This window comes from Coregonus clupeaformis, chromosome 17, assembly GCF_020615455.1.
Source record: "Coregonus clupeaformis isolate EN_2021a chromosome 17, ASM2061545v1, whole genome shotgun sequence".
In the NCBI taxonomy this organism is placed as follows: Eukaryota; Metazoa; Chordata; class Actinopteri; order Salmoniformes; family Salmonidae; genus Coregonus; species Coregonus clupeaformis.
In genome coordinates, this window is record NC_059208.1 from 37,119,669 (window position 1) to 37,136,638 (window position 16,970).

Below are 16,970 nucleotides of genomic sequence, written 5' to 3' on the forward strand. Positions count from 1 at the left end.
TATGGCCAAGACCTGTCAAGGGACACCAGAAACAAAATTGTAGACCTGCACCAGGCTGGGAAGACTGAATCTGCAATAGGTAAGCAGCTTGGTTTGAAGAAATCAACTGTGGGAGCAATTATTAGGAAATGGAAGACATACAAGACCACTGATAATCTCCCTCGATCTGGGGCTCCACGCAAGATCTCACACCGTGGGGTCAAAATGATCACAAGAACGGAGAGCAAAAATCCCAGAACCACACGGGGGGACCTAGTGAATGACCTGCAGAGAGCTGGGACCAAAGTAACAAAGCCTACCATCAGTAACACACTACGCCGCCAGGGACTCAAATCCTGCAGTGCCAGACGTGTCCCCCTGCTTAAGCCAGTACATGTCCAGGCCCGTCTGAAGTTTGCTAGAGTGCATTTGGATGATCCAGAAGAGGATTGGGGAGAATGTCATATGGTCAGATGAAACCAAAATATAACTTTTTGGTAAAAACTCAACTCGTCGTGTTTGGAGGACAAAGAATGCTGAGTTGCATCCAAAGAACACCATACCTACTGTGAAGCATGGGGGGTGGAAACATCATGCTTTGGGGCTGTTTTTTCTGCAAAGGGACCAGGACGACTGATCCGTGTAAAGGAAAGAATGAATGGGGCCATGTATCGTGAGATTTTGAGTGAAAACCTCCTTCCATCAGCAAGGGCATTGAAGATGAAATGTGGCTGGGTCTTTCAGCATGACAATGATCCCAAACACACCGCCCGGGCAACGAAGGAGTGGCTTCGTAAGAAGCATTTCAAGGTCCTGGAGTGGCCTAGCCAGTCTCCAGATCTCAACACCATAGAAAATCTTTGGAGGGAGTTGAAAGTCCGTGTTGCCCAGCGACAGCCCCAAAACATCACTGCTCTAGAGGAGATCTGCATGGAGGAATGGGCCAAAATACCAGCAACAGTGTGTGAAAACCTTGTGAAGACTTACAGAAAACGTTTGACCTGTGTCATTGCCAACAAAGGGTATATTACAAAGTATTGAGAAACTTTTGTTATTGACCAAATACTTATTTTCCACCATAATTTGCAAATAAAGTCATTAAAAATCCTACAATGTGATTTTCTGGATTTTTTTCTTCTCATTTTGTCTGTCATAGTTGACGTGTACCTATGATGAAAATTACAGGCCTCTCTCATCTTTTTAAGTGGGAGAACTTGAGTCTCCGCCATGTATATCTCACTAGATCAGGATATTTAAGCCTCGATATACAGTGGGGAGAACAAGTATTTGATACACTGCCGATTTTGCAGGTTTTCCTACTTACAAAGCATGTAGAGGTCTGTAATTTTTATCATAGGTACACTTCAACTGTGAGAGACGCAGTGATACACTTCAACTGTATCACTGCCTCCTTCTCACAAATGATCCCAAAAATATAAAAATTAAATAAAGTTGGTTCAACACAGTGGCGGGTCATTTTGACCCTAGGACAACGGGAGGGTTAAAACGGTATTATAATCTCCCACCATAATAATAGAGTCTTGAATTGCTTGCAGAGTTGATAATTTATTATATATATTGTCAAAGAAGTGTGGATCATCATTATTTGGTCCGTAAAGGTTAATGAGCCATATCTGTTTATGGTCCAATAACATATTTAAAATAATCCATCTACCTTGCGTATCTGTTTGGACAATTTGCACATTCGGATCGAAATTACTGTTAATTAATATCATCACCCCTTTTGAGTTCCTTTGCCCATGGGAGAAGTATATTTCCCCCGCTAAAGCCCCTCCCCATCCCAAGTTGGGCCGTCATCCCAGTGTTCAGCATACCACCCCCGTTCCCCCGAATCCCTAGGCCCCCGAGAGGCCAGGACCCATCCATCGAAAACAGCACACAGTGCCATCCACAAAACAGAAACAGGTCAACCGCCAAAAGCATTTCCAATGCTCTCACCTCAATATATATATATATAGCTATTTAAAAATATATATCCATTCAAATATCTTGCATATCTCATTGTCCATCATTTTCGATTAATATGCGTAATAATGTCGCCAGTTGATGCGTACGATTTTAACCTATAACCCGGATTGCCATTGTATTACATTACATTTTTGACAAGCAATTATTATTTTAGCAAACAATTATTGTGGTTCATCCTATATTCTTCCTAACATCCTTACCCCCTTGCAACAGATGTGGGATAAACATACACGCATATACTCTAACACACTCAACCCCTTTCCTCCACAATCAACCATAAGATCAGATGCTCAACGGTTGTTACATCCCAGAGCCCAACTCAAGAAAGGACCTGATTTACGAATGCAGATACAGTTACAGCTGTTTGAGAAAGCATGCAAGATTGAGCAAAAATTGACAACAATGTAAGATTTGGTTAATCTATTTAATCTATGTCAAGTCCTAAGTGATGGAGATCAGATCCACCCTCTTCACCTGAGACACAAACACTCTGGTACCCCGTTGTAACCATTTCCCCCAAGCATCTCCGTGCAGTCAGATCTTTGATTATTTTGTGCCACTTGGGCCACAATAATAAGCCCCCTCTCTGATTGTCCGAGTGTGACCCCCTCCCCATGGGTTACTGCAGCCAGTGTTGCCAGCACTGCCTCTACCTGGGTGGGGGTACCCCACCGGAATCCCCACCTGCTAGGTACAAGGTCGTCAAGGTTCTCATTAGCAGCTTTGAGAATTTCCTTGTATATTATGCTCTCCCATCAGGGGGCTCTGGCTTGTAGGACCAACCCTGCCAGGCATGCTCAGAATCTTGAGGGGGCGGTGCTGCTCAAGTAGGTCTCTGACCGCATGTATTTTTCTGTTTAGGCTGCATATAGGCAACTCACAGCAGGTCCATAAAACAGATGGGAACTTATCTTTGGTGTATGGGTCACTCAAGTGGGTGTATAGGATATAGGGTTGGGGATCGTTCCATCATGATAGGACAATAAAAAAATTGATTAGATGTATACTATATTTTAAATTGTATATCCCTCATCTGCACAACATTGAAAGCTCTCTCTCACAACCCCTGCTCACAGACACACGTTGGTTCTGGGATATGCAACCATTTCCTTTCTCACTCACTTAACGCCACACTTATTCAAACACAAAAACACACACCACACCTTCCATCACAATTCATCCACACATACCCACATACTGTGCCTTCTATGTCTTCTGTTCGCTATGTTTTTATCTCCACTATGTTGATTGAGTACATGTGTTCTAATTAGTTATATTTGAAGATGTATTATTTAGCTTGTTATCTTTTCTTGTAATACGGTTTTATCCTTTTATAAAATACTATACATACTATAAATGTTCTTTATTATTACAATCCCTACCATGTCTAGTATTGGGTGCTCCATTATTCGACTCCTCTATTAGAACTTTCAGAATAGCCATGGAGTAGTCTTTGTGTCGCGGTACATTTGGTTGTCAATATACAGTTTATCGACAACAAGAGCAACACGCTTCCCTTTTAATCTATTTTCCTTGAAGATTGGGTACAGAACTTTGCGCCGTTCTGCAATCTCCCTCGGGAACTGATCATTCATTCCTATTTTGGTGCCAGCAAGTCTTTTACCTAGGCTTTTCACCATTACTTTATCCTTAAAAAAAAGCAAATTTGGCAACGATTGGACGCTCATATCTCTGTCCTCTTTGTCCAAAATGGTGTACACGTTCGAGTTGGATTTTATCGACAGCCTCGAGTGGGATTTGAAGCGCTGTTAGAAAGAAGTCCTTCACAATAGTCTCGGTTACCTCTCCCTCTTTTTCCTGGATACCCGTAAGTACTAGATTTTCTCTCAGAAAGTTGTTCTCCTTTTTAAGTTCCTTAACGTCCGTTTCTAATCTTAGTGACTGTCTCTTTTAGTTTTTTTGTATCTTTCTCCATTATCGCAGCTTTTCCGTCACTCATTTCAAGACTCGCCTTCAACTCTTTTACATCATTACTGACCAACTCTAGTATGCCCAGTTTGTCATTTATCGACTTCAACAGGTCGCTTTCCACACTTACCAGTCCCAGTGGTGAAAAGCATAAATCATCTGTATCAGTCGACGAGTCACGTTTTCTCTTGGAGTTTGATTCTCCTCGTTTATCTTCCGTCATGTTTGGGTGTTGCACGTTGTTGTAATATTTGTCGATACATTTCTCTAGCCTTATAATTTGTTTGTGTTATTCTCCAGATTGAATGTTATTACCCTCGAATATATGAAGTGCTAATATTTAGTCTAACTTACTGATATTGAATATTACGTTTTTATCTTGAGGTGATTTTTACAGCTGTGTATTCAATACGCCATCTTTTCTACCGAAAGCCTGACTACCACAGACCATTTACAAGGGCCCTCTCCACCGGCCTGACTCTCTGGAAGTTTGTGTGTGTCTGTGTATCTGTTTGTGTGTGTGTGTGTGTGTGTGTGTGTGTGTGTGAGTGGGTGCGTGCGTCATGTGTGTGTGCGTGCATGTCTGTGTCTGTATGTGTATATGTTTGTGTTTGCGTATAAGAGTGATTGTGTGTCACTCTGCTCAGTGAACTCAATGGACTATGCAGTGCTCCCACCCTCTACCTCACTCTCACAACACAGCACTGTTTCCCCCCTCCTCTTCAATGAAAGTCCAGCCAGCCCTAATTTCTTCAAAGGTTGAGAGTGCTTATGTTTCTGTGTTTTAATATGCTATGTATGTATGTATGTATGTATGCACCGTATGGGTGCGTCCCAAATGGTACCCTATTCGTTATATAGTGCACTTCTTTTGATCAGAGCCCTGGTCATGGGATGCAAACCATGTTTATGTACAGTATGAGTATGACTTTGCATGTTTTAAGTGTGTCACAGTCTTCATTAATATGTGTGTGTCTGTGCATTTGTATCTGTACATACTTAAAAGCATGTTTTCTCTCGCAAACTATTAATGTGTGCATGTCATCCATTCGTTATCTTCATCTAAATCTCAATACGTTCATATGTATGCATGTCTGAAGGCGCTGCATCAGGCTCTGTGGTGTGGTGACCTTGGCTGACCCGCACTCACATGTCAGGGGCTGCCTCAGCCCTCTCGCTGAAAACGAGGCCCCCGGCCGTCACCACGGTAATGACACGACAACACCAGTGATCCACTAGATAAACCCCCCCGACAGAGAGCCTTTAAAGGACCATCCTCTTCCACCAATCACAGAGGAAATTGCCCAATATACCGGCGTGGGCCCCCCCTACACATGTGGATGGGATAAACAGATGTGCAGCGCTTATGCGACAGACAGGCCCTGGTACTGGACGTGGAGGGAGTCCATGCCCCTACAAGGCAGGATAGAGGGCCTCCCGCTGCAGCAACCGCTGGCTGTAAAACTGCAATCCATACCCAAACAGATCATCTCGAACGGAGAAGAAGATGTAACATAACTGGGGTACAGAGTTCCTAAACATTTCAGAGAGCCTACAGTAACAGTCTTAACGAATAGAACTGTAGCTGCGTGGCTAGGGGAACATTGTGTCACCGTTACTGGAGTGTTTATTCAACGTTGGAGGGGAGGCCATGTCAGCTTGGTGATTAATTGCAGGCCCAAAGTGCTGAGGGCACAGAATTTGCACTGAATGGAGCAGACTGCAGCTCTATCTATACGAGCGAGGCTTTATTGCTTTATCGGCTGAATTCTAACGGCTTTGACGGTTACAGTAGTTCTGCCGGAGCATCCGCAGATACTAGGCAAGATGCCATTGTGGTTAATTGGCCAGTGTGGCCCAAAGTTCAAGTTATCTGAGTTGGGAACTCTTTTTGATCAGTCATTGTTAGCAGAGAACAAGTTCTGGAGATGTCTGTTGCAGTGTGTCCTCGTAAGCCTGATATAAATCTCTATACAGAATAATAATTCCCAATATGCTTGCAAAAGCAGAACATACGTCAATTACACAAGCATGCAGCTGCTGTTTTTGGGGCTAGGCGATAAATAATGGATACCAGTCTTCCACAGGGTCCTCAAAAAAGCTAATGAGAGAGAGGAAATGCGACAGGGAATTCTTACCCATGTCTTCTAAAAAGCCCAAGGACTCAAAATATATGAAAAACAATTAGACTTCATCCACACTTCCAAAGCAAGTATTCAAAAACACACATTTGCATGTAATAGGCTACATTTGATTCACAACTCTAACTGGTGCTGTCGTGTCAACCTTTCATGCCAAAGAAGGTTTGTCTCTCTCTCTCTCACAGACACGAGGCATTAAGCCGTTGAGTCACGGTATGCAACTCCTCTATCTTCTTCTCTCCAGAACATGTGGGTGACCTTAATAATTTATGCGAGGAGAAGAGACGGGAGATACTGTACGCACCAGTGCAGATTGTGCAGGAGAAACTGGTGTTCTACAGCAAAGCCTGAACCATGCAAGTCAGTCACATGCAGTCATCTGTTACAAAACATAACCTTTACCCCGAGAATGTGGCTGCCTGCAAAGCAGAGTGAGGAACTGTTGAAAAGCGCAAGAAGAGACATCTTGTATGGAGAACACACATCATAATGCCACTTTTTAATTCTGTTGCCAATGGCTGTTTATGTGCTACTAATTACTGGCGAACAATAATCATCTTTAATCCTATTCAACTCTATAATGCCAACGGCGTTCTCTTATTCTCCATTCATCCTACTGCTGCATGACTACTTGGCTCTCCCTCTCTCTACACCGGTGTCCTTGCAATCTAATTCATTCCGCCTACCTGTCCCATTCTGTGTTTTTCCACTCGCTGACTAATACTCCCAAGCCGTGGCATTGGGGAGGGGTTAGGGCGTTCTGAAGGTCTGCCAAAAGAATCACTCAGACAAAAAATACAAGGGCGGCTTGAATCATTTAACACGAATAGAGCCCCGAGAATGGACTGTTTGCATTTGGTAATCCCAGTTCGCGCATAAGCTTGAAAAGGTTCATCTGCCACACCAAATTGGTGCACGTATCTCTGTTTGTATAGGAACTCATTGTGGTTTAGTTAGAGGGCTCCGACACTACTGGCAGCTATTCAAGTCCTCATGCCTATTTGCTTATCCTCCTTCATGGCAGAATTTGCTTTTTCCACAGCCATTTTCAAGCTAGTTGTGACACGGTATTTTCATTGAGTTTGCCATTGCTAATGCAGCTCTGTAGGGTAAATGTTAGGGGCTGTACATGTTTGAACGGCCAGGCTGGGCCTCTCTGGTAAGGCTACACCACCATTTGCATGGCTGTGGCTCGAATCTCCCTCCATTTCCATGTCTGCAGATCTGATTAGAGACACTAGATCATTGGTTTGTGTGGCTAGAATGGAAATAAAATGAAAATTCCACAGAGTGAGATGTGCACCACCAAAGGATTTGAACTGTCAAACTATGATGTCATTATTAGGGGGATGCAATCACATAATGAAAAATTAGACTGTTAGTAGAAACTCTCAGCTGGTACTTTTCCCAGACTCTTACTGACTTACTCCAACATGCAAACCCTGGTACGTTTCCCAGAATGTCAATCCAGAAAGACTCCCCACTTGAACTTTGTAGTAACTTTAAGTGAGACTCACATTTTTAACAATTTCCTGAAACTCTTAACTCTGTTTCTGTTTTTATCTCCAGGCTGTCTTCTCTTACAACAGAGGCACATTTTGAGAGGGGAGCTCTGCTCTCTGTTTTGATGTCATTAGGCTTTCTCTGTTCATCATTACATAGACGGCTGGTATGGCTCAGACCACAGACTAGAATATAACCCTATAATAAGCTGAAACCATGCGGAGTGCTGGGACAGCCATGCCATGTCCCTGAGAGGATGGCTAAAATAGGCTGATGATTATCTCTCATTGCATATGAACACAGAGACAAGCCCCTCACTCTCACAGACTCCCGGACAGCCACATGCAAACGAACTGCCTTTCTCTAGCAAGTAAAAAGCAGGGGATCCATCGGATTCTTCAAACGCCAGCCCTTGGTTAAAAATGCAGGAGCAATTACCCTGGCTAGCTCTGAGTGAGTGAGCACCGCGCCACGCCGTGAGACCGTTGTTTCCGTCCTGAAGCCGGCTGCCAGAGCAGAGGCAGGCCAGAAACAGCAGACAGACAACCGGGGCTACGGTTACAGTAGAACAACACACCCCTTCACTAACATCGTGTCAGTCTCTTCCAGAGGTAGCTAAGACCCTCAACCACATAGCTGCTGCCTAACCTAGCTCAGAGAGGCATGCGCCCGTTAACAGAGCGCGGCACTCACAGCAGGCTTTCTCAATAAACATTCTGCCCGCTCTGTGCTGTCTTTCCAGAATGGGGCGAAGCGAGATGGTATCTTGTACCCTCAGAATTGCAGTTATGCGGTTCAGAATACAAGGCTCTTGGTTTGCCTGCCCTGCAACTAGTTCTATTCATGTCCTACTTCTCTGATGTTAATATCCGTAAGTGAATGTAAAAAGGGGCATTTACAGGAGGTGTCTCTACCGCCACTCCTGCCATCCTGCACAGGAGTCAGCGAGGGCTCCAAGACAGAGGGAGTTAGACAGAAAAAGAGGGGAAATGAAAGAGAGAAAATGATGGAGAGAGGGTGAAATTGGGAGAGAACTTGAAAGGCAAAATAAAAGAGAGGGAGGGACAGCGACATAGACCATGTGTATGAGCCACAGCATCAAAGACAAACAAAAAATAGAGCGTGCACTTGCAGAAAAGCAAGACCAGGAAACAAAGGAATCCGTAGTAGGGCTCCACTGGGCATCCCTGAGCCCACTCCACTTCACTGTAGTGCTGCAGGACTCTGCTATACTCCAGCCCCTGGCCCCCATGCAGCAGAAGCAGCAGCAGCCGCCTAGCTTCCCTCTGTAGAGCAGACCTGCTTGTGGCTCCAGATGGCCCGGGGACGGAGAACACGGTGACCAGGGCTCCCTGAGGTCACACTGACACCACCGCCAGCAGCACTCACTCATTGCCATTCACTCACAAACTCACAGCCAGGGAGCATCTGTGGTCATAGCCATGCAGGGTATGCAGGATACACTATGCCTACATTCATTGTGCTACAGTTACATTTACAGCTAAATACATTTGACAGTAAATCCAAGTCAAGTCCCTGAGTCCCATCTGATAGTTATGGCTCTGAGGGATGAACTAGAGGAGACCGGAACAGAGAAAATGGAAGATGCCATCTCATGTTCCCATGTTTCTTCTTCTCTTCGATATAATCAATATTGAACGTCAAAAGGCAGAACACACTCTCACAAAGCAGTCGTAATGAGATGTGGACGTGAGTGTGTAAGGGGCAGGACTCTGTAGCTCACTCAGTGCTTATGAGGTGGTGGCGGTGGCGGCGGGTACAGTGTAGACTAATGTATGTGTGTAGACAGGGGCCGAGCTGCTAGTTGATGAATGAGAAGGAGGCCACAAGCGTTGTGTTATGTACAGCACACAGGTAGATAAATGAAAAAATCCACTGAGTAACAGCTAAGTGTAGAGGGATTGTATGGCGAGATAACAGGCGCAGGCAGATAAAAACCAGAGGTGTGGGCGTGGGTTGATTAATGATCAAAAAGCCCCTGGATTGTGGTGGTGAGCTAGGGGAGGGAAAACAAGAGAGAGAGGGAGCTAGTTGAGAAGCTGCTGCCAACCTTTATTGTCTACTGACTAAATGAGCTTAATGCAAGGATTTCAACAGCACTGCCTCTGCATGTGATTTCGTTCAATCATTCTTGAAGCACATATTAAGAATTGTGTCTAGAAATGACTAACTGTGTTCTATGATGCTGTGTTATATTAATATGAACAATAATAAGCATATAGCTTGAGAACAGTAAATATAATATCCTCTCCTAGCTGGAGCGCTTTGTGCTGCACTCATAGATATTTGCATCAGCAGATGACTAGCTACAATACATGACCAAAAGTATGTGGACACCTGCTCGTCGAACATCTCATTCCAAAATCATGGACATCAATATGGAGTTGGTCCCCCCTTTGCTGCTATAACACCCTCCACTCTTCTGGGAAGGCTTCCCACTAGATGCTGGAACATTGCTGCGGGGACTTGCTTCCATTCAGCCACAAGAGCATTAGTGAGGATGGGGACTGATGTTGGGCGATTAGGCCTGGCTTGCAGTCAATGTTCCAATTCATCCCAAAAGTGTTCGATGGGGTTGAGGTCAGGGCTCTGTGCAGGCCAGTCAAGTTCTTCCACACCGATCTCGGCAAACCATTTCTATATGGACCTCGCTTTGTGCACTGGGGCATTGTCATGCTGAAACAGGAAAGGTCCTTCCCAAACTATTGCCACAACGTTGGAAGCACAGAATCTTCTAGAATGTAATTGTATGCTGTAGCATTAAGATTTCCCTTCACTGGAACTAAGGGGCCTAGCCCGAACCATGAAAAACAGCCCCAGACCATTATTCCTCCTCCAACAAACTTTACAGTTGGCACTATGCATTTGGGCAGGTAGGGTTCTCCTGGCATCCGCCAAACCCAGATTTGTCCGTCGGACTGCCAGATGGTAAAGCGTGATTCATCACTCCAGAGAATGCGTTTCCACTGCTCCAGAGTCCAATGGCGGCGAGCTCTACACCACTCCAGCCAGCGCTTGGCATTGCACATGGTGATCTTAGGCTTGTGTGCGTCTGCCGGCCATAGAACCCCATTTCATGACGAACAGTTATTGTGCAACCAAGGACAGACGATTTTTACGCGCTACGCGCTTCAGCACTCACATTCTGTGAGCTTGTGTGGCCTACCACTTCGAGGATGAGCCGTTATTGCTCCTAGACGTTTCCATTTCACAATAACAGCACTTACATTTGACAGGGGAAGCTCTAGCAGGGCAGACATTTTATGAACTGACTTGTTTGAAAGGTGGCATCCTATGACGGTGCTACGTTGAAAGTCACTGAACTCTTCAATAAGCCCATTCTACTGCCAATTTATTTATTTACCTTTATTTAACTAGGCAAGTCAGTTAAGAACAAATTCTTATTTACAATGACGGCCTACACCGGCCAAACCCGGACGACGCTGGGCCAATTGTGCGCCGCCCTATGGGACTCCCAATCACGGCCGGTTGTGATACAGCCTGGAATCGAACCAGGGGGTCTGTAGTGATGCCTCAAGCACTGAGATGCAGTGCCTTAGACCGCTGCGCCACTCAGGAGCCCAATGTTTGTCTATGGAGATTGCATGACTGAGTGCTCGATTTTATACACCTATCAGCAACGGGTGTGGCTGAAATACCAGAATCCACTAATTTGAAGGGGTGTCCACATACTTTTGTATATACAGTGCATTTGGAAACTATTCAGACCCGTTGACTTTTTCCACATTTTGTTACGTTACAGCCTTATTCTAAAATTGATTAAATTATTATTTTTTCTCATCAATCTACACACAATACCCCATAATGACAAGCGAAAACAGGTTTTTTGAAATGTTGCTAATTTCTATAACAATTTTTCACAAGTATTTACATAAGTATTCAGACCCTTTCTCAGAATTGAGCTCAGGTGCATCCTGTTTCCATTTATCATCCTTGAGATGTTTCTACAACTTGATTGGAGTATGCCTGTGGTAAATTCAATTGATTGGACATGATTTGGAAAGGCACACACCTGTCTATATAAAGGTCCCACAGTTGACAGTGCATGTCAAAGCAAAAACCAAGCCATGAGGTCGAAGGAATTGTCCGTAGAGCTCCGAGACAGAAATGTGTTGAGGCACAAATCTGGGGAAGGGTACCAAAAAATGTCTGCAGCATTGAAGGTCCCCAAGAACACAGTGGCCTCCATCATTCTTAAATGGAAGAAGTTTGGAACCACCAAGACTCTTCCTAGAGCTGGCAGCCCGGCCAAACTGATCAATCGGGGGAGAAGGACCTTGGTCAGGGAGGTGACCAAGAAACCAATGGTTACTCTGAAAGAGCTCCAGAGTTCCACTGTGGAGATGGGAGAATCTTCCAGAAGGACAACCATCTCTGCAGCACTCCACCAATCAGGCCTTTATCGTAGTGGCCAGAAGGAAGCCACTCCTCAGTAAAAGGCACACGACAGCCTGCTTGGAGTTTGATAAAAGGCACCTAAAGGACTTAAAGGTCTGATGAACTCTTTGGCCTGAATGCCAAGCGTCACGTCTGGAGGAAACCTGGCACCATCCCTACGGTGAAGCATGGTGGTGGCAGCATCATGCAGTGGGGATGTTTTTCAGCGGTCAGGATCGAGGGAAAGATGAATGGAGCAAAAAACTCAGAGATCCTTGATGAAAACCTGCTCCAGAGTGCTCAGGACCTCAGACTGGGGCGAAGGTTCACTTTCCAACAGGACAACGACCCTTAGCACACAGCCAAGACATCGCAGGAGTGGCTTCGGGACAAGGTCTTTGGAAAGACCTGAAAATAGCTGTGCAGCGACGCTCCCCATCCAACCTCACATAGCTTGAGAGGATCTGCAGAGAAGAATGGGAGAAACTCCCCAAAAACAGGTGTGCCAAGCTTTTAGCGTCATACCCAAGAAGACTCGAGGCTGTAATCGCTGCCAACGGTGCTTTAACAAAGTACTGAGTAAAGGGTCTGAATACTTATGTAAATGTGATATTTCCGTTTTTTATTTGTAATACATTTGCAAAAATGTCTAAAAACCTGTTTTTGCTTTGTCATTATGGGAAATTGTGTGTAGATTGTTGAGGGGGAAAAAAAACTATTTAATCATGTTTAGAATACGGCTGTAACGTAACAATATGTGGAAAAAGTCAAGGGGTCTGAATACTTTCCGAATGCACTGTTTAGTGTATGTTCCTATCCCAGTTTCACAGCATATCCACCATTAAAACCCAATTGAACAAAAAACGTAGAGCTCATGATTTCCTCTGCTTTTGATTAGGATACACTGAAAGGCTACACCCAGAATGGGGATATAGAACTGGCCAGCCAGCGGCTCTTAGACAGGCTTGAAAGCAGCAGGATTTAGATGGGCCGGTTGTTATTTCTGCAGCACAATGGCTCCCCCCGTGTAATGTAACCAAACCCTTTTCCTTGCTTTTAACCTGCCCCTCCCTCCAGCCCTCCCTCTGGCCCCCATCTCCCACCCCCACCCTCCCACTATAAGGAATCAGAGAGAGTATAAATGGAGCCCAAGGTCCAGGCAGACACAGGCATAGAGACACTCAATGGGCTCCATTGACTGGTGTTTACTTAAGGCCCGGGATATTAGCCTGTGTTAAATCTATCTCTGTGTCTGCCCCTCAGCTTCTCAGGTTCTCCCTGTATGCGCTACTAGCATGACTGTAACACAGACCGTGTGTGTGTGTGTGTCTGTCTGATCTCTTGATAGGAGGGGTGTAATGACTAGGCCTATCAATGGTGTCATAGTAGTACAGTGGACTCAGGTGTAGGCTATACTGAAGAAGATTACTTTCTCCGCATTTGCGAGGCAGTTAATTGAAAAGGAGATTGATTGAAAAAGGATTTCCCATGGGCAAAAAAAAAGACATACAAATATATCTATTGTGACATTAACTTGATCTTCCGCAACTTGTACTTTGGAAATTCTGTAGTCGCAAACAAAAATAACTGTCAATTCAAGTTTATAAGGATAATCATGAGACATGCCAAGGCAAACAGAATGTTGCCAACAGACATAGCGTTTGGATGAAATGCACACATTTCCCATAATAACTATCATTACATTACATAATTGATCTGTGAGGCTTAATTGTTCAGGGGACATACATTTACTGTAATTTCCTCATTTGTAAAACATCTATCATTCACTTATGATTAAAATCAAACAAATACTCAAATCAAATACAGAATACCAGTGAAATCCTAGTCACAATGTTCAATAAAGTATCATATCTGAGAGAGATTCAGCGTTGGCTCCGTTCGTTCATAGAGCAGCATGGGAGGAGAAACAAGCCTTTAAACGATTCCCTTATCAAAGCACTGTCCTGCAGGCTCCCTTCACCTTCGTCCCTTATAAAACAAGCCACAAAAATGCTCTTTCAGGAATCAATAATCTTGTTCAAGAGAAGCACATGCTATGCTCCACTGCACTAATCAATAGAAGGCCAAATGTTATCGTTTCATTTCATTTCTGAGTTTTACATGTTAATCCTCGCCGTCAACTGGAATGTGCTCATTAAACAGTGGCGGGTCCAGTGAATTATATGTGGCGACATGAGACATTTGAAATTGAAATTGAAAAATGCCTTTCGACTATGAAATTCTGTCATACCAAGAAGACGTTAGACATAATAGTCTTTCATCCTTATAGAACCCAGATGTTCTGTAGATTCTATATATTCCTCGGCGGTTGGAGAAGCATTGCCGATATGCGTCATAAAATGGAGTCGGAAAGGATGAGAATGGCATGAAATTCCTACCCCATTCCTCATCGTTTGCAGTTATTTATGCTGTTTGGGATAATGAGGCCATATCAAGAGCATGCTGAAATGAAGATTAACAGACAGACCTGGATGACTGTAGACGGATGCTTAATTCAGGGTGTGGAGGGGGGCTTCCTGCCTGTGAGGCCAAGCAGCTGCCATCTGATGCTGGGACCCAACCTGCCCGCCTAACTGCCAAGGCCCTCTCCTCTACTCTACCGATCAATGATCATTAATGGGAGCGTGGGATAGCAGCTCTACCTCCCTGCACTCTCTGTCACAAAGACAGAGAGAGCTCTCTGCTCTCACATCACTGGCCCTGGTCACAGTCCCATACATACATTTGGTATACATACCACTAATGGGCATTAGCTAGAGTAACTAGCCGGGAAAATAAAACCCTTTCTTGACGACTTTAAACATGATAAATGCACTGCTATTTGGCTTGCTCGCTGCTGTTGGGCGGACGAGTTTGCATGACATGGATATTGCACTCAAAGATACATCAATCGCTGATGGAGGCAAGATCCTGTCTGCGCTGACCTTGAGTGGGAGGTGATGGTGAAGAGGGGGAGAAGAGATGCCTGTTGGAGTGGAGTGGAGTGGGGAGGGAGGGAGGGATGAGGGGCATACCCCTGATTGAGAGACCTGAGATGAGCTCTGAGACAGAGAAAAGGAGGGAGGGAGTGGGGAGGGTGCATATGGAAGCAGCACAAATGTATTCAACTATAAATCCGAAGAGAAACCAGTGGGCTACCAGGTGGGGCCGCCGATATTCTTCTCTAAGATTGTCCAGTTAGCTACCTCAGCAGCTATTTACAATAGGGAGGGAAGATGACGAAATACTTTATCTGCATTAGTTTATCTTTTTGATGACGGAGGACTTCAAGTCTGCCCGACTGTCCCGTCATCAGCCACCAACCAGAGTCCAGGTTTCCACGCCAGAGGTAGTGATGCGTACAACGGCTAGAGCAAACATGGGCAGCCCTGGCAGATGCATGTTTACTGTCAGCCTGCGGCTGGCCACCATGTCGGTTATCATGATGAAGGCATGTCTGAGTCAGGATAGGAGTAACGGCTTTTATTGTGTTACTAATGGTAGGATATATGGGTGGGTAGTCATCTCATTGGTTGATTGATTGAATGTATTAGATAATTAAAAGTAGTAGGCTGCTCCAGCCGTAGACAACATTGCATACATTAAAAATGATCGAGGATATAAACACAATAAAGCCTGGAGGCTTATTTCCATTGTGGTTCTGATTGTGTTTCTGACTCATGCCACGGCACCGTAATTTGATATTTCACCCAATATTAATGATCAGTATCTGAAAATAACAGACCAAGAAACATGAAAGCCAGTGCGATTAACAGTTTGCCAACCTAACAATCGCAACATAGGAGAAATCTATCAAACTCCAATCCAGTTAGCCTCAATTAATCAACCTTCCCGACAGCTCCACTAGCCGTACCGAGGCTGGACAAACTAGCATTGTGATGCCTCACCAAGTGACAGAGACATGCAAACACCAGCAAGCCACTTGCCATCTGAAACGTTTACGGCCAAGGCCAGTCATCCATCACACCCCATCCCCACTCAGCGGCTTGACAGGAGGAGCGAAGGAGGGGGGAGGAGGAGGATGGAGGAGGGGAGAGGGTTGGGGTAGGGCTGTGGGAGGGAGGTTAAAGGTACTGAAGTGATGAGCTGTGGGTACCCTACCTTGGTCTGGAGGTAGTGGGGGTAGTAGTATGTGTACTGAGGGTACATTGGTTGCTGTTCCAATCGCTTGCCCATGTAGCTAGAATCCTTAGCGCCGTGGCAGGGAATGGTTACACGGAGGCAGCGGACGAGTGTTAGTAGTACTGGGGCTTGGCTCTCTGACTGTAGGTCCCTTATTTTTTCCCGTCCACACTGGTGTGTTGTATCACTGCTGGTCCTCCGGAGAGCAGGCAGGGTTCGTCTGACGGAGAGTGGCTGGGAGAGGGGTTGCCTCTGTGGGGGCAGGTCCTGCCTGGCGACGCCTTTTAGTTAAATCTCCTGGAGTGTTAAAAATGGAAGCTGCTGCCTGTCCTGTCTGTCCCTCACTGGCTGGTGTCGGATAGTAACGCGTGAGAAGAGCCGTAGCGGAGGAAGATGAGGAGGAGCAGGTGGCAGTGGCTTTAGGCAGTCCTGCAAACAAATTGGTGGCACGGGACAGTGTGGGAGAGGAGAAATAGAAAGACAAGGAAAAGGGGGAGGATAGCTAGATCACTTTTATATTTAAGCTGTCTTGCTATAGCTTACCTCGCTCCTCGGCTTCAATCTCTCTCTTACGCTCTGTATCTGCCTCCCTCTCTCTGTCGCTCACTCGGCTGCTCTCTCTCTCTCTTTCAGCTCTCTCTCTCTCTCTCTCTCTCTCTCTCTCTCTCTCTCTCTCTCTCTCTCTCTCTCTCTCTCTCTCTCTCTTTCTCTCTCTCTCTCTCTCCTCTGTAGTCTGATATCCCAGCTGCTCTGTGTTGTACTGTCGGACACAGGCTATATCCTCAGCGGCGCGCTAACAGATACACTTTGGGAAGAGTCAGTATCGGAACGCGAGAGCCTAGACAGGCAGGAACAAACCTAATGAAG

At 45.2% G+C, this 16,970-nt stretch overlaps 1 protein-coding gene across 2 annotated transcripts in view; it reads right to left on the reverse strand.

Moving 5' to 3' along the window:
- Positions 1-16,736, reverse strand: part of LOC121586337 (RNA-binding motif, single-stranded-interacting protein 3) — a 268,385-nt gene extending 251,649 nt beyond the window's left edge. For both annotated transcript variants that reach the window (XM_041902950.1, XM_041902948.1), the window contains exon 1: positions 16,083-16,736. In XM_041902950.1, the coding sequence (XP_041758884.1) occupies positions 16,083-16,157 (75 nt within the window). In that variant the 5' untranslated portion in view covers positions 16,158-16,736. The remainder of the gene's footprint in view (positions 1-16,082) is intronic.
- Positions 16,737-16,970: the final 234 nt, after the last annotated feature.